Source organism: Ips typographus, linkage group LG2 (genome assembly GCF_016097725.1).
Source record: "Ips typographus isolate SLU linkage group LG2, UJ_Ityp_2.0, whole genome shotgun sequence".
NCBI classification, from domain to species: domain Eukaryota; kingdom Metazoa; phylum Arthropoda; class Insecta; order Coleoptera; family Curculionidae; genus Ips; species Ips typographus.
Genome location: NC_138423.1, coordinates 3117921 through 3141613, shown reverse-complemented (window position 1 = coordinate 3141613; position 23693 = coordinate 3117921). Strand labels below are relative to the sequence as shown.

The 23693-nt window shown below is 36.1% G+C and overlaps 2 protein-coding genes across 4 annotated transcripts; one reads left to right on the top strand and one right to left on the bottom strand.

Annotated features, from left to right (window-relative positions):
- Window positions 1–2164: 2164 nt before the first annotated feature.
- On the bottom strand, window positions 2165–22306 carry LOC145724336 (UDP-glycosyltransferase UGT5-like). 3 transcript variants are annotated; one of them, XM_081972522.1, is made up of 7 exons: window positions 22171–22306; window positions 8667–8802; window positions 8313–8608; window positions 7768–8023; window positions 2791–3013; window positions 2520–2739; window positions 2165–2466 (listed from the first exon to the last, which is right to left on the bottom strand). In XM_081972522.1, exons 2-7 carry the CDS (start codon window positions 8676–8678, stop codon window positions 2193–2195), a joined length of 1281 nt encoding a protein of 426 aa, XP_081828648.1. In that variant the 5' UTR covers window positions 8679–8802; window positions 22171–22306; the 3' UTR covers window positions 2165–2192. The 3 variants fall into 3 exon arrangements, with proteins under 3 accessions (XP_081828648.1, XP_081828647.1, XP_081828646.1); XM_081972521.1 differs by lacking the exon at window positions 22171–22306 and adding an exon at window positions 17005–17149; XM_081972520.1 differs by lacking the exon at window positions 22171–22306 and adding an exon at window positions 12183–12354.
- Window positions 17768–23412, top strand: LOC145724341 (N-acetylneuraminate lyase-like). Its single transcript, XM_081972528.1, has 7 exons — window positions 17768–17881; window positions 17942–18000; window positions 22050–22120; window positions 22177–22491; window positions 22548–22693; window positions 22754–22925; window positions 23016–23412. The coding sequence occupies exons 1-7, from the start codon at window positions 17876–17878 to the stop codon at window positions 23150–23152; spliced, it is 906 nt and encodes a 301-aa protein (XP_081828654.1). The 5' UTR covers window positions 17768–17875; the 3' UTR covers window positions 23153–23412.
- The last annotated feature ends 281 nt before the right edge of the window (window positions 23413–23693 follow it).

The following is a 23693-nucleotide window of genomic DNA, read 5'->3' as shown; positions in this document are numbered from 1 at the left end:
TTAAATAAAGTGGTTACTGAGTTCCTGTATTGTTCCTGTATTTTCGACCATCAAACCCATCATTTGGCGCAGTCACGAACCTAACCGATGGCGAACAGGGACGATATTCTGCAAGCACAATTTTCATCCATACAAGGTAAAATTGGTTCAGGAATTAAACGAAGATGACTATGATGGAAGACTACAATTTTGTAAAATTATGTCTACTAATCTGACAAACAACGTGAACTTGTTGTACAATATTTGCTTAAGTGATGAGTGTATGTTTTTTTTGAATGGTGAAGTGAACAGGCATAACTGTAGGTATTGGTCAGACACGAATCCACATTGGTTTAGGGAAACCCATACCCAATATCCAGAAAAACTTAATGTTTGGGTAGGTATTTTAGGAGACCACATCGTTGGTCCGTTTTTTATTGACGGTAATTTGAATGGCGCTACTTATCTTGAGCTTCTTTACACCACTGTTGATCCGACCATAACAAGGCTACTAGAAAATGATGAAAATTTATTTGAAAATCAACTAATTTTCCAACAAGACGGTGCACCTCCACACTATTCACTTCCCGTTCGAGAATATCTGAACAATCGATTTCCTGGAAGATGGATTAGTAGACGTGGTCCCATGGAATGGCCTGCGAGATCACCCGACCTCACTCCGTTGGACTTTTTTCTATGGGGGCATTTAATATCTAAAGTCTCTGCAACACAGCCGGCCAATATTGCAGACCTTAGGCAGAGAATAATACATGAATGCCGACAACTGACACCGCAAGTCCTCACAAATGTTCGCGAACTCTTCCAAAGTCGCTTGTATTATTGTATGGAAGTTAACGGAGGTTATTTGGAGCCATTAATTAAATGTTAACCGCTATTTGCTATTATTTCTGCAGTTAACAAAAAATAAACACAAAACGTATTTTTTATTTTTTTTGGTCTCAATTCAAAACAAATGTACAAATAAAATAGTGCAATTAATTCCTTATGAAATACCCTTTCCAACGATGTGCCACACAGGGTCTACGTAAAAAGATGTCTCCCTTGCAATCTTTGTTGACGTGTCTTAGCATTTTTTAACAGAGAAATTATTTTGGAAGATATTCAGGGTGGCTACTTTTCATTGAAAAACCCTGTATACAAAATGTTCAGCTTTTTTTCTGTTATTAATAAAAAGAATTGATTGTATATATTCATTTAATGTTGTTATTAGTGCACTGCACACCTCTGGGACTATTCTGGATATTAGCTGTTTTGATATGATATGAAGGAGTCCCCAGTAGCTAAGAACCGCAAAGAAGTAGAAGCCTTTCCTTCGAGGGAATTGCTTCTCTATAATTAGTATTTTGTTTTGAAATTTTCGGTCCAAGTACGTTTAGAAAATATTCAAGCAGCCACTGATACACGACAAAAAATTCTAAAACCAACTGCATCTTCTAGTTTTAAATCTGCCAGTAAGCTGCTGCCATTGTATTGTGCTCTGCTTTGGAAAAGTTGTCTTTGCCACTATCCTGGGCGACGTCTCTGCCGTTTGATATCATCTGATGTCTTGATTACAACATATGCAGCGCTAGAAGTAGATCTTCTGCTTCAGACGATATACTGATACAAGTAAACGCGGAACACTTTGACAAACAGGAGTGAACAAAAATTAGGTTTCATGTGGACGTGGTCGTGTAACAGCTCGCGAATTGCTTGCATTCTGATTGTGAACTGCTCGCGAACAAAACTGTAACATGTTCGCAATAAATTTGCCGGTGGATACGCGCTTTAAGAAAACGCGTCACACTACTGTATCAACAAATCGCAGTCTGCCACTCACTATCCAAAATTCGATCCAACCCAGAGCGTTGTACTGCAGCCAGAGAGGCAAGTTCGTACGATTTGCTTGGAAGCTCGGACACACACGATCATATTACAGTCAATTTTGTTGGATGCAACAAAATCTTACGACGATCTAACCCTACTTACCTTAGTCTTAAGTCATCAAAACTCTGGCAAGTTTGTTTCAATTTTCTTTGGATAGTCTGTCAGAATTGGGAATAAGTTTAACTGTATATGATTGTAGAACCTTAAGATTTGTGTGCTAAGTGGTAGGGTTCTTTATGTAGATTAAACGTTTTCCTGTAAACACCTCCCTAGATTTTCCAGCAAATTAAAACAATAACAATATTGACAACTGTATTTTCCAGAATTTACAAGAATTTAGTTTTTCTTCTTATTTTCCGTTGTTTAACAACTGCAAGCACCTTAACAATTGCAACTAATACGAGAACGGGAAGCCCAATCAAAACAAATATAACATCAACTAGTAAATACTTGTACCACTCTATATCTACGGTGGGACTTCTTAGGTGTCTGGTCCCTTTGTGTCTAATAACGTATTCCGCCCACCAAACCGCTTTTTGGATCCCTTTCAACGGTTCGTCTTGAAGTAAACTGCGTAATTTAGCCATATTTTTTCTGTAACTAATTATCACGAACTTAAATTAAGTTATCGGTTGACATAAGAATAAGGTTACCTAGGATTGTCTGCAACGCCTGTAATAGCTTCAATTAGTTCCTGCTTGGTGGTGTTCCGGTAGTCGATATGTCGAAGTACACCCCATTTAGCTAACCGGACACTATTCATCTCTTGGTCCGCTATAAATGGTATTCCTACCATTGGTATTCCTCTATCAATCGCTTCTTCAGTGGACTGCAGTCCACATTGACTAATGAAAACTTTTACATTTGGATGAGCTATAATAAATTCTTGTAAGTATTTATTGGGCAATGGTGAAAGTGAGCTACCCAAGATGTCTTGTTGGGGCAACCATTTTCTAATGACCACATTATCTGGTTTCCCCGGTAGTTCTTCCTTTTCAAACTTCCACAACACTTTGTAGGGTAATTCTGCGAATACTTGCATCAGAAGGTTTCTAACACGTTCTGGAATGTTCACGCTTTTAACGTTCGAACCTAGGCTGAAGTACACAACGCCGTTTTTGGAAGATTCAATTTCCATTTTGATGTCCTAAAGCAAGATTATTAGCTGAAGATTGTATGATTGAAACTTTGAAATGAGAATAAGTAAAACCAAAGTAGGAAAAATGTCTGTTCTGCGCAAATCTGAAAACAGCCAAAAACTTCAAAGCGGAGCCACCTTACTCTTCCGAATTTTGACTTATACAGAAGCCTGAGAATCGTGGATGTAAGTTAAGATTAAAATGTATTATGTCATTTACAATTAAGTGTATTTGTCCTGAAAACTTAGGCTAAGCTAGTACCTTCCTAGGCTAGTTTACACCGTTGAATTTGTCACATCAGACATCTTCTACAAATTGGTGTGCTAAACCAAATTACAAATCAGACAAATTTGTAGAAGATGCCGCATTTGAAAGTCCGAAGAGAATGAAGGCAATAATCAATTCAATATTGCCACAAGTGTAAATTATACAGGGTGCTTCACATGCACATTCTGTATCTTTCCCATTTTTGATAATTAAGCGACTGCAAAAAGCTCAATATGTTCGTCTTAAACTGCTCTTCTACCTCGTGCTAACCACAACACCATTAAACATATACAGGGTGTTTAAATAACAAAATAAAGAATTAAGTTTGAAACTGATGCTCTGTCAGTTGTAACCGCGTTTATTCGGTTCTAAGTTGTTGTGTTCGGAGAAGGGTGTGTAAAGAATATTGTTACGGTTTGGGCCTACTATGCTCGATACTTCTGAACGATCACTCGATTCGGGATGGAATCGAAGCGCCGCAATATCTGGCCGGGCGCGTGTTAAAGTAGGCCACAGTTAGGAAGCGACACCTGGAAGCATCTTTGATATTCGAGGCAAATCGCGAAGCGTTTTGCGGTCATTCTAGAACGTGGTTTCTTCTTCTTCTTCTTCTTCTTCTTTCTAACATGGTGAACCATATTAGTAGGCTACTGCCTGTTCATTGCCAGCATGTCCTCCCCGGAGGATGATGTCCAGCATTCTCGCCATCGTTTTGGTGGTCTTCCCTGTGATCTTTTTCCTACTGGGTTGTTCATTTTTGCGGCTTTGACGAGTCTGCTGTCCTCCATTCTTTTTATATGTTTGTTCCAAAATCTTCGTCTCTGTCTCACCCACCTTCCTATGTCCTGTATTTCGCATTGTTGCCTAATATCTTCATTCCGAATTCTGTCGTGTAGCGTTTTGCCTTGTATGGTTCTTAATGTTTTCATTTCGACTGTTCTCATCAGTTGTAGAGTTCTGTTTGTGTCTGATCTTGTCTCTGCCGCGTATGTTATGATAGGTCTTACGGCCGTTTTATATATTCTGGTTTTGCTTTCGGTGTTAAGGTATTTGTTCTTCCAGACAATTTCTCTCAGGCATCCCGAAATTCTAGCCCCCTTCATTGTTTGCTCTCTAACTTCGTTATACAGATTTCCATGGCTCGTTATTTCTGCTCCCAGATACTTAAAGTGGTTTACCTGTTCGATAATTTTAGAATCTATTTCCAACTTGCATCTTATCGGTTCTTTAGATGTTACTAAGCATTTGGTCTTCTCGGTGTTAATGACCATATTTAATTCTTTTGCTTGAGTGTTAAAGGAATGTAGTAATCTTTGGAGATTTTCCTCGGAATCCGCAATAAGGACAGCATCGTCAGCATAGCAGACGGCATGGAAGAATGTGCCTTCCATTTTGAATCCAGCAGTTTTGGGTAGGTTTTCAATTATTTTATCCATTATCAAATTAAATATGAAGGGGCTAAGTGAATCGCCGCGAACGTGGTTTGCGAATATAAAAGAAGCGGTGTCGACGACGGCGTAGTAGTGGATTAGTAAATTTGGGAACGCGGTAAAGTTTAAATAGTGGAATAATTGTGGAATTGTAGTAGTGTTTTTAGTAGTTGAGTTAATTATTGTACGGAGTGTTTTGAAGTGTAAATAAATTTATTAATTGTTGAGTTAAACTGACTTTGTGTAAATAACCCACGGGAAAATCGTAACAATATCATCAATTGCTTATAATAACTCCATTTAATCCCAACTTAATAACTAATGAATTTGTGAGAAATATTGATGTCCCTCATTGTAAAACGTGCCAATCCGAATGTAATTGCCTAAAATTAAATTTGTAATTTTTCCCTTTGACATCCATAACATAAGTGGTCCAAAAAGCCTAGTTTTGCTGGATGCAGAAAGTCATTCTGAATATTTTTGATCTCTTGTTAAATTTTTGTAAACTCAAACCGTTTCCGAGATACGGTTCCACTTTTTTGAGTACAAAGGATTTCCACATCATGTCGATTGTCGGAGCCTTCCTCCAAAACCGCCTGGAGCAACCAACAGAGACCAACAATCAATCCTGGAGACTTCCTGAAGGCAACTGACGCCGTAATTGACCATTTAGTTTCGCTGAGTGTTTGAGTGTGATTACATGGCACTTTCGTCCTGTTATATATTCTGTGTTGTAATTGATCATATTATGTACTATGTAACTAGGTTTAGACTGTTCGTGAAATTACTTAGTAGAAAAGCCATACGATAAATAAATAAATAGTAGATGTAAATGTACTAGCCCCATTGCTGTACAATATCTATACCAACGATCAACCCATACATCGGGAGATAAGGCAGTGTATATAGGCTGACGACACAGCGCTAGCAGCATTTCCTCCAACAGAATCCAGAAAAAGCTCAAGTGTGCGCCTTCCACCTGCGCAGCAGGGAGGCAAAGAAGACAGATGAATATAGTGTGGTGTGGCCAACAGTTAGAACACTGCCCAACTCCATAATACCTCGGGGTAACACTAGATCGAGCTCTTACATATAAGCGTCACTGCCTCAATATCAGAAGTAGGTCATGGGGAGCACAGTCAGCAACATTGAGAACCTCAGCCCTTGCATTAAGCTTCTCTTCAGCCGAGTAAGGTGTGCATCCACTCACGCAAAGCAAGTCGACGTCCCTTTGAATCAAGCAATTTGCCTAATAACAGGCTGCCTGAAGCCTACGCCACTTCATCAGGTACACTCTCTCGCTGGGATAGCACCGCCTCACATCAAAAGAGAGGTAGCCGCGGAGGCAGAAAGAAACCCAGACTCCGATTACGCCACAGATTTTTGGCCAGGACAGCACCTTTGCAAGTCTCTCAACAAAAAGAGGAGCTGGAACCGGGACTTCGCACAGGAGTATCGGGGTGCAGAGAAAACCCGCAAAAATAAGGACCATGCTACCAGAGGATGAGGATCCTCGGTGTTCTTGCGGAGAAATTCAGAACCCGGCACACCTGCTGACCTGCACCGACATGGGACAGAGCTGCACAGGGAACGACTTAATTTTAGCCATCAGAGCCGCAAACTTTTGGAAGGACATAGTGTGATCCGGACACTAATAACTTTTTAGAGAAAATTCCGTTTCTCCGCAATTTTAGTGTTTTAGCGAATGTAAGATTCTAAAAATGATCCTTTTGAACTACCCTTTCACCTCGTGCTGACCGCAACCAGAATAAACATATATGGCTGAAGTCAGAGTTGGTAACGATCTTACAGAAGCAAGACCAATTCGTAGAGGGGTCAGACAAGAGTGTGTTCTTTCCCCACTTCTCTTCAATTTATATTCTAGAAAGCCCTAGAAGAACGCAACGTGGGCGTTAAGGTGAATGGTGTGTATGGGTCAACAATATTCGTTATGCGGACGACATAGTTCTAATTGCAGATAACATGGAGGATTTGCGGGATATGCTTGGTATATGCTTGAGATTTTCAACAACTCAAGCCTAACATATGAGAATCAACCAATACAGCGAGTAAATCAATTTAAATGTCAGGAATCAGATACAGAAATCAGATGCCGGATTGAAAATACTGATCTTGGCTTGAGAATTAGATTTGTCAAATGCTATGTTTGGACAGTGTTGCTTTATGGCATGGAGGGATGGACACTGAAGGTGAGCACTATGAACAAGCTAGAGCTACATTTGAGATGTGGGTCTATAGGCGTGTACTGAGGATTCCATGGACTGCAAGAAGAACCAACAATGAGATCTTGAGAATAATCAATAAAGACCGCGAACTGTTAGACACCATTAAACGTCGAAAAACAGCATACCTGGGCCACGTAATACGCAACGAAAGGTACCAATTCCTGCAATTGATAATTGAGGGGAAGATTAAGGGAAAGAGAGGAATCGGCAGGAAAAAGATGTCATGGCTCCGCAATGTTAGGCAGTGGACAGGACTGAGGAGAATGAGAAGAAGAAGAAGAACTAATGCATACCATACGTAATAAGGAAGAGTGGACAAATGTGATCGCAAACATCCATTAACGGACACGCAGCAGAAGAAGAAGAAGAACCATTCACAAGATACGGTTCAAACTTTTTACTTTTTAAAGAAAATTGCATTGCAAAAACTTTGAAAACTCTGTACCTCCGCCATTTTGGGTCTGCAGCGACTTTGTAAAGCTCAAAATGTTCGTTTTGAACTAATCTTTCGCCTTGTACTAACCGCAACACGATAGAACGTATTGTAAACCGCGTTTACCCAGTTTTAATAAGTGGGTGTCATACTAGTCCACTGGGCGTCTTTTGTCCTGAAAATTTTTGGTTTCTTGGAAAATTTTCCTAACTCTCACCTTTATCCAATATTTTCAAAATTCTGTATTAAGGTTTTTCATTGTTCTCCCCCATAATATTACAACCACATCGAAAATTGGATATCCTAGCTGTTTTCTCAAAGTGTTCATGTCATTTCTATACATCTACCAACCAACTAGCCTAGGTTTACTAAATAAACACACTTACCACCGGTAATGGTTTTACTGGTTGAATATGCATAAAGCTTAAAGGTACCACAGTGGGTACCATAGGCCTTGGTGTATAAAGAATCGGATTGATGTTCAGAAATAATGCGCTAACGTTACGTTCAATGTCTGCCAAGTATGGTAGATCGTCCCCTAAGTACTTCCTGGCAATTGCATCGCATTTGGGCATCGCCACAAAATGAACGTAGAAACGAGACCATAAGAAGTATAGCGTACTCTTGATACGTTCGTACAACCTGCAATTATTAGGAGTATATTACGTAACTAGTGCTGTAAGAAGCATTTTACGCACAAAGCCGCGAGTGTGTAATTTCATGAGTGCGTAAAGGCCTTAGAGCACGTGTGACGTGTACTATACTTTACCTACGACCAAGTGTAAAGTCCTTTTTTCTCAACTCATATAATTCAGAGTAATTTTTTTCAAAAAAACGTCATAGTGGCGTCCAAGTCATTACGTAACTGAAAACTATGCGTAATTGGCTCATTACACTGCGATCGTAGGTAAAAATTAATTATCCAACTTACGTTAATGCTCCATTATAGGGCAAAAACATCTCAGAATAAATAGAAGGTGGATTTGGGTTCCCTATAGCGACATGGGTACCAGACCAACCTCCCATAGATGACACTCCAATAATTGGAGCGTTTAGTTTGGCACTTAAAGCAAACATAATGGGGCTGATGTATATTTGCGAGATAATCAAATCAAACTTTTGCTTTGGATCCGTGTAAATTTTCTGGAATTCTTCATTGCCTAGTATAACATCAGCAAATTCGTTGTACATGGCAAAGATTTTTCGAATTTTTGACTGTACAGTTAGCTGCAATTATACACTGTATAGTAACTAGAAAACAAACATCCTGAAAAAGCATGCGTACTTCTTTAGACATGAAGAATTCAAACCCATGCCTCTGTATAATTTCGTAAGTGGCTTCACTTGTGTTTATTTCAGTTAGATTTACTAGTTTTGGGTCTTTGATCGGGTGCGGAGTCACTGCAATCACTTCGTGCCCCCTGCATGTTAAAGTTTAGTTATTAGTTAAGAAAATTACTAAATTGAAACACACAGTCTTACAAGTTTAACAAAAAAGCACGCTCAACATGTTTTGGGCCTATAAGAACATTATCATCAGGAGTTTTGTTGTGTGTCAAAAAAACCGTTTTCTGTCTCTTTACAAAGGTCGAAAGACAGACATTCCCATGTTAAATTAGTCGAAAGTCAGAAATTGAACATAAACAGTGAAATTTCTCACCATTTTGCTTTTCTCATTCTACTTATACTTTTTTCTACGACCCCTATAGAAAATAAAATTTTCCTCCCTAAAGTGAGAGGTACCAAGGGAGTAAAAGTGCCACCAGAGAGACTGAAAGTATTTTCCTACCATGGGAGGAAAAGTCACACTTTCTAAAGACTTAAAGTTTGTCACTTTCTTGACAAACTTGTCTTTAGAAAGTATGCTGTTTTTTTTCATAAAACATTACATTGGTCGTAGAAAAAAATTAGATGTGCAACTCTGAAGTAAAGTGCTTTTTGCACCCTTGAACTTTGAGCGGAGCTTGGAGAACGCGGGAGCAAAAGTTGCACTTTCCTCCCTAGTTGTGCAAATAACTATTTAATGAGTCTCGGTGCACTGTTTTCGTCTCTGAGGCTTTACTCATTATATTTTTGCTAATGTACCAATATTTAGTTGTTTTTATGTTAATTTCATGCAAGTACATTGTCATTTATTCTTTATTACTTATTTTTATAAATAATAAAAATATATATTTATTTTTATAAAGACCTAAAACAGGAATATATGTTGTTGTCCCATTAAATAGCTGTTAGGACTCTTACGCCCGAAACATGTTAAGCGTGCTTTTTTGTTAAAGCCAATGTTGCCAGGTCTACCGTTACAACGGTATATCTACCGTTTTTTTGGGATTTTTCTACTGTTGTCCCGTCTTTATTTTTATATGTAATCTACCATTTTTAATAACATATGTGGGTTGTGAAACATTTTTCAGGTTGTTGAATAGGAAATTTATTGAGAATTCCTAAAATGTGCTTAAAACAGTAATTTTCTTACTCCAAGTGGGTTTTACAAGCAATTTTGTGCGTTACTGTCCTTTCAAACTGTGTTTCTAGCAGTTCAAAGTTTGACACCGCTTTTCTTCCTGACTGTACCAAATTTTGTAGTGTTTTTTCAGGTTGTTGAATAGGAAATTTAATGAGGATTCCAAAAATGTACTTAAAACAGTAATTTTCTTACTCCAAGTGGGTTTTACAAGCAATTTTGTCCGTTACTGTCCTTTCAAACTGTGTTTCTAGCAGTTCAACATTTGACCGCTTTTCTTCCCGATTGTACCAAATTTTGTAGTGTTTTTCCAGGTTATTTAATAGGAAATTTAATGAGGATTCCAAAAATGTGCTTAAAATAGTAATTTTCTTACTCCAAGTGAGTTTTACAAGCAATTTTGTCCGTCGCTGTCCTTTCAAACTGATGTGTTTCTGGCAATTCAAATTTTGACAGCGCTTTTCTACCTGACTGTACCAAATTCTGTAGTGTTTTTCCAGGTTATTCAATAGGAAATTTAATGAGGATTCCAAAAATGTGCTTAAAAAAGTAATTTTCTTACTCCAAGTGAGTTTTACAGGCAATTTTGTCCGTCGCTGTCCTTTCAAACTGATGTGTTTCTGGCAATTCAAATTTTGACAGCACTTTTCTACCTGACTGTACCAAATTTTGTAGTGTTTTTCCAGGTTATTGAATCTACTTAATGAGGATTCCAAAAATGTGCTTAAAACAGTAATTTTCTTACTACAAGTGGGTTTTACAAGCAATTTTGTTCGTTACTGTCCTTTCAAACTGTGTTTCTAGCAGTTTAACATTTGACACCGCTTTTCTTCCTGATTGTACCAAACTTTGTAGTGTTTTTTCCAGGTTATTTAATAGGAAATTTAATGAGGATTCCAAAAATGTGCTTAAAAAAGTAATTTTCCTACTCCAAGTGAGTTTTACAGGCAATTTTGTCCGTCGCTGTCCTTTTCAAACTGTGTTTCTGGCAATTCAAATTTTGACAGCGCTTTTCTACCTGACTGTACGAAATTCTGTAGTATTTTTCCAGGTTATTGAATAGAAAATTTAATGAGGATTCCAAAAATGTGCTTAAAACAATCATTTTCCCACTCCAAGTGGGTTTTACAGGCGATTTTGTCCCTGACTGTCCTTTCAAACTGTGTGTCTAGCAGTTTAACATTTGACACCGCTTTTCTTCCTGACTGTACCAAATTTTGTAGTGTTTTTTCGGGTTATTTAAAAGGAAATTTAATGAGGATTCCAAAAATGTGCTTAAAAAAGAAATTTTCTTACTCCAAGTGAGTTTTACAGGCAATTTTGTCCGTCACTGTCCTTTCAAACTGATGTGTTTCTGGCAATTAAAATTTTGACAGCGCTTTTTACCTGACTGTACCAAATTTTTAGTGTTTTCCAGGTAATTCAATAGGATACTTAATGAGGATTTCAAAAATGTGCTTAAAACAATAATTTTCTCACTCCAAGTGGGTTTTACAGGCGATTTTGTCCCTGACTGTCCTTTCAAACTGTGTTTCTAGCAGTTTAACATTTGACACCGCTTTTCTTCCTGACTGTACCAAATTTTGTAGTGTTTTTTCAGGTTATTGAATAGGATACTTAATAAGGATTCCAAAAATGTGCTTAAAAAAGTAATTTTCTTACTCCATCTGGGTTTTACAGGCGATTTTGTCCGTTACTGTCCTTTCAAACTAATGTGTTTCTGGTAATCAAATTTTGACACCGCTTTTTTAACTAACTGTACCAAATTTTGTAGTGTTTTTCCAGAGGTAATTGAATAGGAAATTTAATGCGAATTACAAAAGTGTGTTTTAAAACATTCACAGTCATTTTCTTAATCCTAGCTAAATTATTCTCTTAAAAAAAAATTTGTCTCTGAGATTTATGACAGTTGTCACGTGACTTCCTAGCTAAATTTCATTCTAAAACCACGTGATATCTGTCACGAATGTTAAAACTTTGAAAACAAATGATAAAAAAATAAAAATCTGTATTTTTTAAGTATAAGGATTAAATAAGCACCATTTTTCCAATATAATAGAATGGATTAATGATTAAAATTTTTCGTAATCATTAAAAATCATCCTGTATAATAATGTAAAATGAACATTGTTTTCTTTCATGTAAATTGTATACTTTTTTACTGTTTTTTTTTACCGATTATTCTACAGGGATTAAACATTTTGACTTGGCAACACTGGTTAAAGCTAAATAAATTTTATTGTGTGTTCTTTTCAATTTGATTCTCATACACCTCCACTGGGAGACAATGAACTTCTAATAGTACAGTTAAAAAGTAAAATTATTAACAAAACTTACCTAAGAGAAAGTGTTCTGGAAATTGGTTTGAACGTAGCCTGATGGCTAACAGCCGGCATTTGAAACACGCATAGAATCCTTGCTCCTTGTACAATTTCATTTAAGTACAAAAATATGATTAAAAAAATTCTTAGTCCCTTAGTGTACTTAATCATGTTTGTGATGAAAACACCTGTAAAAATGCTATTGCTTTACAAGACTAGTTTACAGAGAGATAATCGCTGATGTTAATTTATCGATACAGGAACGGGCTGATTTCTGTTTTTATTATTTTTTAATTTCCTCACACATTCATACGAATTTTTGTGTATGTGAGTAGGTAATTCCTTACTATTAATTTGAGCTGAAAGACTTAAGCAATAAATGAAAATTTTCGATTATTTTACAAAATTTCTATAATGATCTTCCTTTAACCGACTCTGTTTCACGGTCAAACGGACTATTGCACACTTTCCATATTTTATCATTATTGTGGTCGGGCATTAGTGACCGGCGAAAGTTATTTGTTAAACACCCAGATAACGATAAATATAAGCCGGATTACTTGAATTTGTATGAGATATCCGTGGTGTCATAAAATTGATAAATATACAGCCTTAAGACCTGAGTAAACTATATTTTTTTCACCCTCACAATTTAAAACTACAGAAGATATAAAATACAGAGTGTCCAAGTGAAGGATGCATTGGGATCTCCAAAACCTCAAGAAATATGTACTTGGTTAAAGTAACTTAACTCGGTTACTTTTAATGAGACACCGTGTATGTATATCATTGGGTCACGTGATAAGGCTAGACCGAAATAGGGTAATAGAAAATTTTTACCGTTTTCGAGATATTTGAGGTCAAACTTTCCTTTAAACACAAAACCTTTGATACACAAAGGAAAAAAGTGTCCACATAATCTCATCAATGAGACTCTTCTTCTTTTTAATGAGACACCCCGTATATTAATATTCAGTTACGTGATAGAGCTAGGTTAGTGCTATTCAATGAATTTTTGAATCGTTATTTATGGCGTTTTCGAAAATGAAGAAATTTTTTTTATTTGAAAAAAAAAATTAAATTTCCGTTTTTTTCCGTTCCGTTATTTTTGTCGAAAAACTTTTTTTTTCCTTATAAAACAAAAAGCTGCTATAAAACAATAGCTGTCGAAAACATGTAGATACAGGGTGATTGTACCAAAATAGTTATTTTTATGAATGATTTTTAGTGCAAAATGTTCTACTTTTTGTGCAACAAAGTCTTCTTTGCACTATGTAAGTAACTTTACTTTCAAGATTAATTTATAATAAATGTATAATAAACCTGCAATTTTTAAGTTTATGTGTTGAGCGAAAATACCTATTTGCACCAACTTTTTTATGGGACCAAACCAAAGAAAAAAATGAGTGCGGAAAAGTAACTTTACCGCACAAAAGTGGTACAGTTTTGGAATTCTCATTAAATTTCTTATTCAATAACCTGAAAAAACATTACAAAATTTGGTACAGTCAGGGAGAAAAGCGGTGTCAAAGTTTGAACTGTCAGAAACAAAGTCTGAAAGGAGTCAGTGACAAAATTTCCTGTAAAACCCACTTGGAGTGAGAAAATGACTGTTTTAAGGACATTTTTGGAATCCTCATTATGTTTCTTATCCAATAACCGGAAAAAATATTACAAAATTTGGTACAGTCGGTGAGAAAAGCGGTGTCAAAGTTTGAACTGCCCGAAACTCAGTTTGAAAGAACAGTCAGAGACAAAATTGCCTGTCAAACCCACTTGGAGTGAGAAAATCACTGTTTTAAGTACATTTTTGGAATCTTCATTAAATTTCCTCTCCAATAACCCGAAAAAAACAACAAAATTTGGTACAGTCAGTAAGAAAAGCGGTGTCAAAGTTTGAACTGCCAGAAACATGATTTGAAAGAACAGTCAGGGACAAAATTGCCTGTAAACCCCACTTGGAGTGAGAAAATGACTGTTTTAAGGACATTTTTGGAATCCTTATTAAGTTTCTTATCCTATAAACGAAAAAAAACATTACAAAATTTGGTACAGTCAGTGAGAAAAGCGGTGTCAAAGTTTGAACTGTCAGAAACAAAGTCTGAAAGGAGTCAGGGACAAAATTTCCTGTAAAACCCACTTGGAGTGAGAAAATGACTGTTTTAAGGACATTTTTGGAATCCTTATTAAGTTTCTTATCCTATAAACGAAAAAAACATTACAAAATTTGCTACAGTCAGTGATAAAAGCGGTGTCAAAGTTTGAATTGCCAGAAACACAGTTTGAAAGGACAGTCAGGGACAAAATCGCATGTAAAACCCACTTGGAGTGAGAAAATGACTGTTTTAAGGACATTTTTGGAATCCTTATTAAGTTTCTTATCCAATAACCGGAAAAAACACTATAAAATTTGGTACAGTCCGTGAGAAAAGCGGTTTCAAAGTTTGAACTGCCCGAAACTCAGTTTGAAAGAACAGTCAGAGACAAAATTGCCTGTCAAACCCACTTGGAATGAGAAAAAACACTGTTTTAAGCACATTTTTGGAATCTTCATTAAATTTCCTCTGAAATAACCCGAAAAAACCACAAAATTTGGTACAGTAAGAAAAGCGGTGTCAAAGTTTGAACTGCCAGAAACATGATTTGAAAGGACAGTCAGGGACAAAATTGCCTGTAAACCCCACTTGGAGTGAGAAAATGACTGTTTTAAGGACATTTTTGGAATCCTTATTAAGTTTCTTATCCTATAAACGAAAAAACATTACAAAATTTGCTACAGTCAGTGATAAAAGCGGTGTCAAAGTTTGAATTGCCAGAAACACAGTTTGAAAGGACAGTCACGGACAAAATCGCATGTAAAACCCACTTGGAGTGAGAAAATGACTGTTTTAAGGACATTTTTGGAATCCTTATTAAGTTTCTTATCCAATAACCGGAAAAAACACTATAAATTTGGTACAGTCCGTGAGAAAAGCGGTTTCAAAGTTTGAACTGCCAGAAACACAGTTTGAAAGAACAGTCAGTGACAAAATGGCATGTAAAACTCACTTGGAGTGAGAAAAATGACTGTTTTAAGCACATTTTTGGAATCTCCAATTAATTTCCTCTCCAATAACCGGAAAAAACACTATAAAATTTGGTACAGTCCGTGAGAAAGGCGGTGTCAAAGTTTGAACTGCCAGAAACACAGTTTGAAAGAACAATCAGTGACAAAATGGCATGTAAAACTCACTTGGAGTGAGATAATGACTGTTTTAAGCACATTTTTGGAATCTCCATTTAATTTCCTCTCCAATAACCGGAAAAAACACTATACAATTTGGTACAGTCCGTGAGAAAAGCGGTGTCAAAGTTTGAACTGCCAGAAACACAGTTTGAAAGGACAGTCAGGGACAAAATCGCATGTAAAACCCACTTGGAGTGAGAAAATGACTGTTTTAAGCACATTTTTGGAATCTTTATTAAATTTCTTACCCAATAAGCTAAAAAAACACTACAAATTTTGGTATAACCAAAGAGAAAAACAGTGTCAGTTTGAACTGCCAGAAATACAGTTTGAAACATTACAAAATTGCTTGTAAAACCCACTTGTAGTGAGAAAATGAATGTTTCAAACACATTTTTGAAATCCTCATTAAATTTCCTATCCAATAATCGTAAAAAACGCTACAAATTTTAACAAAAAACAGCATCAACTTTGTTAATGTTTGTCCAAAAATGAGGAAGTGTGAGTTCTTATTGTTCACCGGAAAACTTTGATCTAAAAACCATCTTCAAGGAGGTAAATCTGCTTAATATGGGAATTGCAATGTAACACCAAACTAGGTCAATGCAAATGAATATAAGTAACAATGCTAAGGAACTAATTTAAGATTAAATTAGACTTTAAAATAATTGCCGTAATTACAAATAATCTCAGTTGTAGTTATACTTTTTCTCGCAGAAATTAGTAGTGATGTGTAAATTACCGATTATAGCAGTTCAAACTTTGACACCACTTTTCTCCCTGACTGTACCAAATCTTGAAGTGGTTTTTTATTTTATTGGATAAGAAATTTAACAAGGATTCCAAAAATGTGTTTAAAACAGTCATTTTCTCACTCCAAGTAGGTTTGACAAGCAATTTTGTCCCTGACTGTCAAACTGTGCTTAAAAGTTGCAAAAAACAGGGTTTAGAAAAGTTTTCTTGCAGTATTCGATACAACAGGTGTTTCTGAGATTTATGACAATTATTTTGACATGTGCTCATGTGACTGCCTAGCTAAATTATCCTCCATAAACCACGTGATATCTGTCACTAATGTCAAAGTCTAGAATTATTTTAAGTACTGTACTTATTATCTGATTCGTTTAATACTTTTATCTACTACTAGCACGGTAATGATCCATTACATAGCTTCCTTTGAGTTACGTAATGAGGGATTTTACAGTCACTAGTATAATAATTGATTTTATCGCACCAGTGCGGTAAAGCACCCTAAGAGTACAATAAAGCAATCATTATCGTTCTAGTCACTGTAAAATCCCTCATTCCGTAACTCAAAGGAAGAGTTGAATTGTTATGGCAAATTAATGGACGTGTGATCAGCACAACTCGGTCTACGACCTCGTCATGACAACACTCCCCACTCGTGATTATAAAATTGCTCATACCACACTAGTAATGTAATCTACTATTACTTATTACTTCAAGTTGATGTGAAATTATGGCTATTTACTACTTATTACTTCTAAAGTAGTTAGGCTCTACTTATTCCAACTTTGCATCAGCTATAACAGGAAAATGATATCTTTCAACCAAATTTCAATTAGACCCATAATTGTACTGGTCAACTTACTTTGTTGTCTTATTTTCATCATCATTCAGCCTAGTCCACTGCTGAACATAGGCCTCCCGTAGTCCAATCCAACGTCTTCGATCCTGGGCTGCATTCATCCAATTTGACTCTCCTGATGTTAGAGACTCTGTCCCCCAATGATATGCCCAGCATTATACTCTCTCCATGGTTCTCTGGGCTACGCAAATTTATGGTTTTCTTTGTTAGTGTTTCGGCTCCATACGTTAGCACAGGAAGCCCACACTGGTTGAAGACCTTTCTATTTAGACTGGTTGGAATGTCCGACTTTAGAATGTTGCTTAGCTTTCCAAAAGCTGCCCAACTTCCTGCTTCCAACTTCAGCCGATTCTTCGCGCTATCTCCCGGGTTTGGTTGTCTCTGCCTAGAATTTCATGTCCCAGATGGTTGGTCATTAAACTGAGGTCCAAAAATTGGAAAAACCGTAAACGGTTAATTTACGCCTATATCTTGCTCTTGTTCTCCCAACTTCTATACAGTAAATAAAATTATCGAAAGAAAAAAATTAGCGGAAAGTTAAAAAACAAAAATCAACGCGATTTAAATTACAGTTACATCAGTTAATTTAAATTTGAATATTGTCCTTAAATTTGGTACCGTGACCGGTTTCGGTAATTGAACTTTATAACAATTTTCTAGTTATTAAGAGAATCCCTTTGAGTTACGCACGAGTGCCGGGCGAAAATTAATAAAACCATCCTTGGGTCGGTTATACAAATTTATTTAGCATGTTGAACTTTCACTTCTTGTGAATTCCGAATTGAAGGTTGCCCGACTGAATGTGTTTAATATCGCGTTATTAATGAAGGTGGTCAGACTGATTGAATACACCGATTAGTCAACGGATCACAAGATGATTGTAAGCATGAACGCGAATTGCTTCGGTTAATTTGTAGTGCAAAATGTTTTTGTTTTCTAGGTCAATTTCACTTTCATCGGGCTTATGGCGCCGGTATTGACTATCTTCAATCCAGACTTGTAAGTATTTATTTGAAAATATGTTAAGCTTAGAGCGACATTGAACTTAATAGTTGTGCATATCCGTAACTAATCAACCAAATCTATGCCTCTTGTTGTTTAGATGATAATAGGAAAATATACAAAGTGGCCTAGTATAAGTAACAATATTTGCGTTGGAATATAATGAAATTATTGCTTTTGTAGTGAATAAATTGTAGTAATAATTTTTGTCAAAACGAAAATTTGTAAACTGATTTTCGGTTTGTTGGATGATTGAAAAAGTGTAGTCCTGTTTAGAGCATCCAACCAAAATTTGATATGTTCACGTGTCATGTTAGTTATGCAGTCACCTGATTTCTTAAAGAACCTCTTTTACTTGTTCTTGTGGGTCTTTTGGATACTTACTGCCACTCTGTGTGATCTCTAGACTCTTTTATATTTTGAAATCTTTTAATTTTTTGCAATTTGCTGGATTATTGAAGTATACAACGTATCTTCAAGAAGCAGGTTTTTCTTTTTAATTTGTACTACTTTTAAAATTGTAAGAGTGAAATTTTTGAAATTTTCAACCATGTATGTCACCATTTTCAAATGTAGTTCAGAAAAGGCCAAGTGAGATTCAGAAAAAGTCAAGCGTAATTCAGAATAAGGAACTGTAATTCAGAAACCATCAAATGTAATTCAGAATTAGCAACTGTAATTCAGAAACCATCAAATGTAATTCAGAATTAGTAACTGTAATTAAGAAACCATCAAATCACATTCTGAACATTCAAAGACAATTCCATAACATGCATTATCTGTAGACAAAATTACCAAAAGCTGAAACTCCAAGGCACTATAATAAATTAATATACTTTATAATACAATGAATATTATGAAAAAAATAACACAATCTAAGTTCCAATCATAACATCAGCCATATTTAGAACAGCCTCATGAACAGTTGTAGAATGTTGAGCTGCTCTACCACAATTACCTCCTATAACGGATTTATTTTGGAACAAATTGTCTCGATTGGGTTTAGCATTGGGAAGTAAGGTGCTAAACATAACAGATCTGTTCCGTGAAACACACCCTCTAAAGTAGAGTGACAGAGGGTGTATTATCACATACTACCACAAGATCCTGCAGATGGTTTCCCATCTTTAAAACAGAGACTGCATCCATTCATTCGCCAACTCCCTGGTAAACGAACCCGTTCTTACACCAGCAGTTGAAATAGCATCAAGAACATTGGGTCCCCTGGACGCTGGTAATTTTTGAGTTGCTCTCGAACCAGTTAAACTTCTGCCCCTAGTTCGAAGACAAACTAAGTTAAAGTTGGTCTCATCCATCCAAACAATTTGTTTGCCTTCTTGAATTAATCTGTTTAGTTGCCGAACGTATTCTGCTCTTTTTCTCTTATTTTTATTTATTTTTCACTGTAAATGACTTTCCTTCCAAATAATTGGCTATAGTGGTGTGACGTACAGAGTTCTTCTCCCTTCGCACCAAGGATATTACTATCAAACTGATTCTATAGGTTGCTGGCGCCCTTCAACTTATAATTTTAGTTGTTGGGACTTTTGATTTTTCGAAGGACCACTTTCCTCGTGCGAGAAACAATTATCACACTCAATTTCTATTTTCATTCCGGTTTTATTAACAATTCTCTAACACTTAGTACTATAGTATAAACTAACTTGAGTAGAAGTTTGTATAGAGAATAAAAACGAGATATATTGAGAGAGAAAGAGATATTTGTAGTTGTTTAAGTGAGATTCACTCCGAAAGACTCCATTTCCAACCTTTTTATCAACTTTTACCCCACCTATAGGCCCTTCATATCGTTAGAATCATCCCTGGATTCTTTCAGAATCCTTCAAAGAACTAGTCAAACAAAAGCTCACAATTACAGGGGTATTATTTCTTATTTCGAGCACGTACTTAGTCATAAACGAAATTAGGTTTATTACTGGTTAGGTACCCAAAACTGAGAAGGAAATGAATTTCCCCGGGATAACCAAGCCCATTTTTAACAGTTAAAGAAATCTGGTAAATGAAAGGCAGTTCATTGTAGGTATGTCGTAAAAAACTAAAAGTCTGGAAATTCCCAAAACGTTCAGACTATGTCGGAACAAGTGGATATGGACATTATTTTTCTTGAAGTTTCTTTAAAGTGATATCACATTCGTCTTGAACCCATGATTCCTGTAGAAGTTTGGGTTTTACCCCGCCTTTTTTAAATGCTTTTCCTCTGCCCAATCTCACCCAATGAGATCCGGTTTTCTATCCAATCCCCAAAGTATCCGCTAGGGCCATCCAATCTTCACCTTTATTTGCGCATTCTACGTTTTCACTCCCTGTTAATACAGCACAACATAGCGGACTAAAGGATTCATATCATCATTGCCCTGAATGATTTATTAAAAGTTTGATAAGATTCTGATAAATGGTTGAAAATAAAATAGTATACAAACCATGGTGAAAAGTTTAATTTCTGTCTCGAGATATAGTTCCTAATTTTTCGATAGAAATCAAACACTTTCCACCTGAGTATGTACTATACTATTACTTTACCAAGAAAATTACACCGGTAAATTACAAATACTGTGTTTCTGGCAGTTCAAATTTTGACCGCTTTTCTCTATGACTGTTCCAAATTTTGTAGTGTGTTTTCAGGTTATTGAATAGGATACTTAATGAGGATTCCAAAAATGTGCTTAAAAAGTAATTTTCTTACTCCAAGTGAGTTTTACAGGCGATTTTGTCAGCTGTCCTTTCAAACTGATGTGTTTCTGGCAATTCAAATTTTGACCGCGTTTTTCTACCTGACTGTACCAAATTTTGTAGTGTTTTTCCAGGTTATTGAATAGGAAATTTAATGAGGATTCCAAAAAAGTACTTAAAACAGTCATTTTCTTATTCTAAGCGGGTTTTACAAGCGAATTTGTCCGTTACTGTTCTTTCAAACTGTGTTTCTGGTAATTCAAACTTTGACAGCGCTTTCCTACATGACTGTACCAAATTCTGTAGTATTTTTTCAAGTTATTGAATAGCATACTTAATGAGGATTCCAAAAATGTGCTTAAAACAGTAATTTTCTTACTCCAAGTTGGTTTTACAAGCAATTTTGTCCGTTACTGTCCTTTCAAACTGTGTTTCTAGCAGTTCAACATTTGACACCGCTTTTCTTCATGACTGTACCAAATTTTGTAGTGTTTCTTCAGGTTATTGAAAAGGAAATTTAATGAGGATTCCAAAAATGTGCTTAAAAAAGAAATTTTCTTACTCCAAGTGAGTTTTACAGGCAATTTTGTCCGTCACTGTCCTTTCAAACTGAAGTGTTTCTGGCAATTCAAATTTTGACAGCGCTTTTTTACCTGACGGTACCAAATTCTGTAGTATTTTTCCAGGTTATTGAATAGGAAATTTAATGAGGATTCCAAAAAAGTACTTAAAACAGTCATTTTCTTACTCCAAGCGGGTTTTACAAGCGAATTTGTCCGTTACTGTCCTTTCAAACTGTGTTTATGGTAATTCAAATTTTGACAGCGCTTTCCTACATGACTGTACCAAATTCTGTAGTATTTTTTCAGGTTATTGAATAGGATACTTAATGAGGATTCCAAGAATGAATGGCAATTTTGTCCCTGACTGTTCTTCCAAACAGTTCAAACTTTGACCCACCTTTTCTTGTTTGTACCAAATTTTGTAAGTTTGACAAGCAATTCAGTTCCTCAGTTTGTTCAGAAAAGTTTTGCCAATGGTCACGTGACCTGCCGAACTTTTTACTTATTTAAATTTAATTAATAAAACTGGATCTCTCTTTACAACTTACTGTCCTGCGCCTGTACATATAAGCAAAAAAATACAAATCGGAGTAATTGCATGCCTAATTTAACTATAATATCAATATGCAGTGACACTTTTTCGCTAAAAACAAATCTCCATGCAGGAAAATTCATATAATCACCTCTCAAACTTAAATCGCTGAACTGCTATTTTAATGGGTTTGAGATCACTAATCCATATTAAAAGTATATCAGGTTATATGGTTATAAATAAATCTCTTTACATTTCAGCTCTGTTAATACCGACCGTATCCCTTTGTACGCAAATTACCTTTTAGACGCAGGAATTAATGGAGTGCTTGGTAAATATTACAACAAACCAACAAGTAATCATTTAAAACACAATTATTACCTTCAGTCACAGCTACTAGTGGCGAAGGAGCGTCTCTTTCAGTCCAAGAACGGAAAAACTTGATAGCATCCTGGGCGGACGCTGTTAAAAACACCTCTCAACATCTGATGGTACAAGTTGGAGGAGCGCCATTTCCTGACGTGGTGGAATTAGCCAGATATGCGGATGATTTGGGAGTGGATTCCATTTTAACCCTACCAGAGTTATACTTTAAGCCCACCCGAACTCAGGAATTGATTAGTTACCTGAAGTTTATCAGTGCTGCCGCCCCTAATACTCCTTTGCTGTATTATCACTATCCCACCCAAACCGGAGTAAATAGTTAGTGTTGGTTGGTTTGGTTGATTTGCAAATCAACAGTTGTTAATGATTTGTAGTTGATGTGGCTGAACTATTGGAACAAGCATCTGAACAAGTGCCCAACTTAAGAGGGGTTAAATACACGTCTAATGATTTGGCAGGAGCCCACGCAGCTTTAAGGGCCGTAAACGCAAAATATACGATATTCATAGGCAGTGACACTGTGAGTAGTACCACCAAAACCCACCCATATGAAAAAACTTAAAACTTGAAACCATTAAAGGTGGTAGAACCAGCATTTTCAGTGGGATTCAATTCGGCCATTGTGACGTCCCTAAACGCGTTTCCGAGATATTCTAAAGGAATTCTGAGAGCGGTCCAAGAGAACAGACTGCAAGATGCCATAGCCCTGCAACAAAATTTAACTATGATCATGAACATTCTAACTAAGTACGGTAAGTGCTTACCTTTTTATACTTATGTAGCCTTCAGTTGAATTAGTCAGGATGGCTCATTTTTAATGGAATGTACTTCATTTCTTGCAGGCTCTAAAGTACCTGGAGTTAAACTCTCTATGAATCTGTTCACCCCGGTAAATGTGGGATTGGCTCGCCCCCCTTTGCAGAATTTAAGTCCACAGAGAATCCAAGATTTTAAACGTGAAATAGAGCCTTACTTGTAAGGTGTAGCATGTTAAAGTGGGCTGTGAGTAGGTATCAAAATTACTAAGTTAATTTTTGTTAAACGTCTAAATTTTATTTCAAAAGTAGGTATTGTTATTATTTTTTAAATTTATGATTTGTACTTGCTAGGTTGTGTTGTGTTATTAGAATATAATAATAATAATAATCTTTATTGTGCAGTATAACAAATTACAATACACAAAAAGCAACCATTGTATAAACAATATAAACAGATTAGAATATAAACTTCTTAAGAGCATTTCTTTTATATTTTATTAGAAACTCATACATGGGAGAATTTAGCAGGCTAACAGCCAAATAGCGAAAGGAACTCTCAAATTTTGCCGTTCTATGTTGTGGTATATTAAACCTGACAATGTTTCGTAGATTTAAATTATGTAAATTTTTCCTGTGTAAAAAAGTAGTCCACAAATATTCGGGTGTTAGAGTAAATAGACTAAAATGCAATCTAACTCGTAAATTATACTTTAAAACTCTTTTTTCAATATACAAAGGAGTAACATGTTCAAATTTTCCTAC

Coding starts and splice junctions, on each gene's coding strand:
- LOC145724336 (XM_081972520.1), bottom strand. CDS start 12,337: ATGATTAAGTACACTAAGGGACTAAGAATTTTTTTAATCATATTTTTG. Junction 3,014..7,767: donor CAGTAAAACCATTACCGGTG/GTAAGTGTGTTT, acceptor ATCTTGCTTTAG/GACATCAAAATGGAAATTGA. Junction 2,740..2,790: donor GCCCCAACAAGACATCTTGG/GTAGCTCACTTT, acceptor AATTTATTATAG/CTCATCCAAATGTAAAAGTT.
- LOC145724341 (XM_081972528.1), top strand. Junction 18,001..22,049: donor ACTATCTTCAATCCAGACTT/GTAAGTATTTAT, acceptor TTTACATTTCAG/CTCTGTTAATACCGACCGTA. Junction 22,926..23,015: donor GAACATTCTAACTAAGTACG/GTAAGTGCTTAC, acceptor CATTTCTTGCAG/GCTCTAAAGTACCTGGAGTT.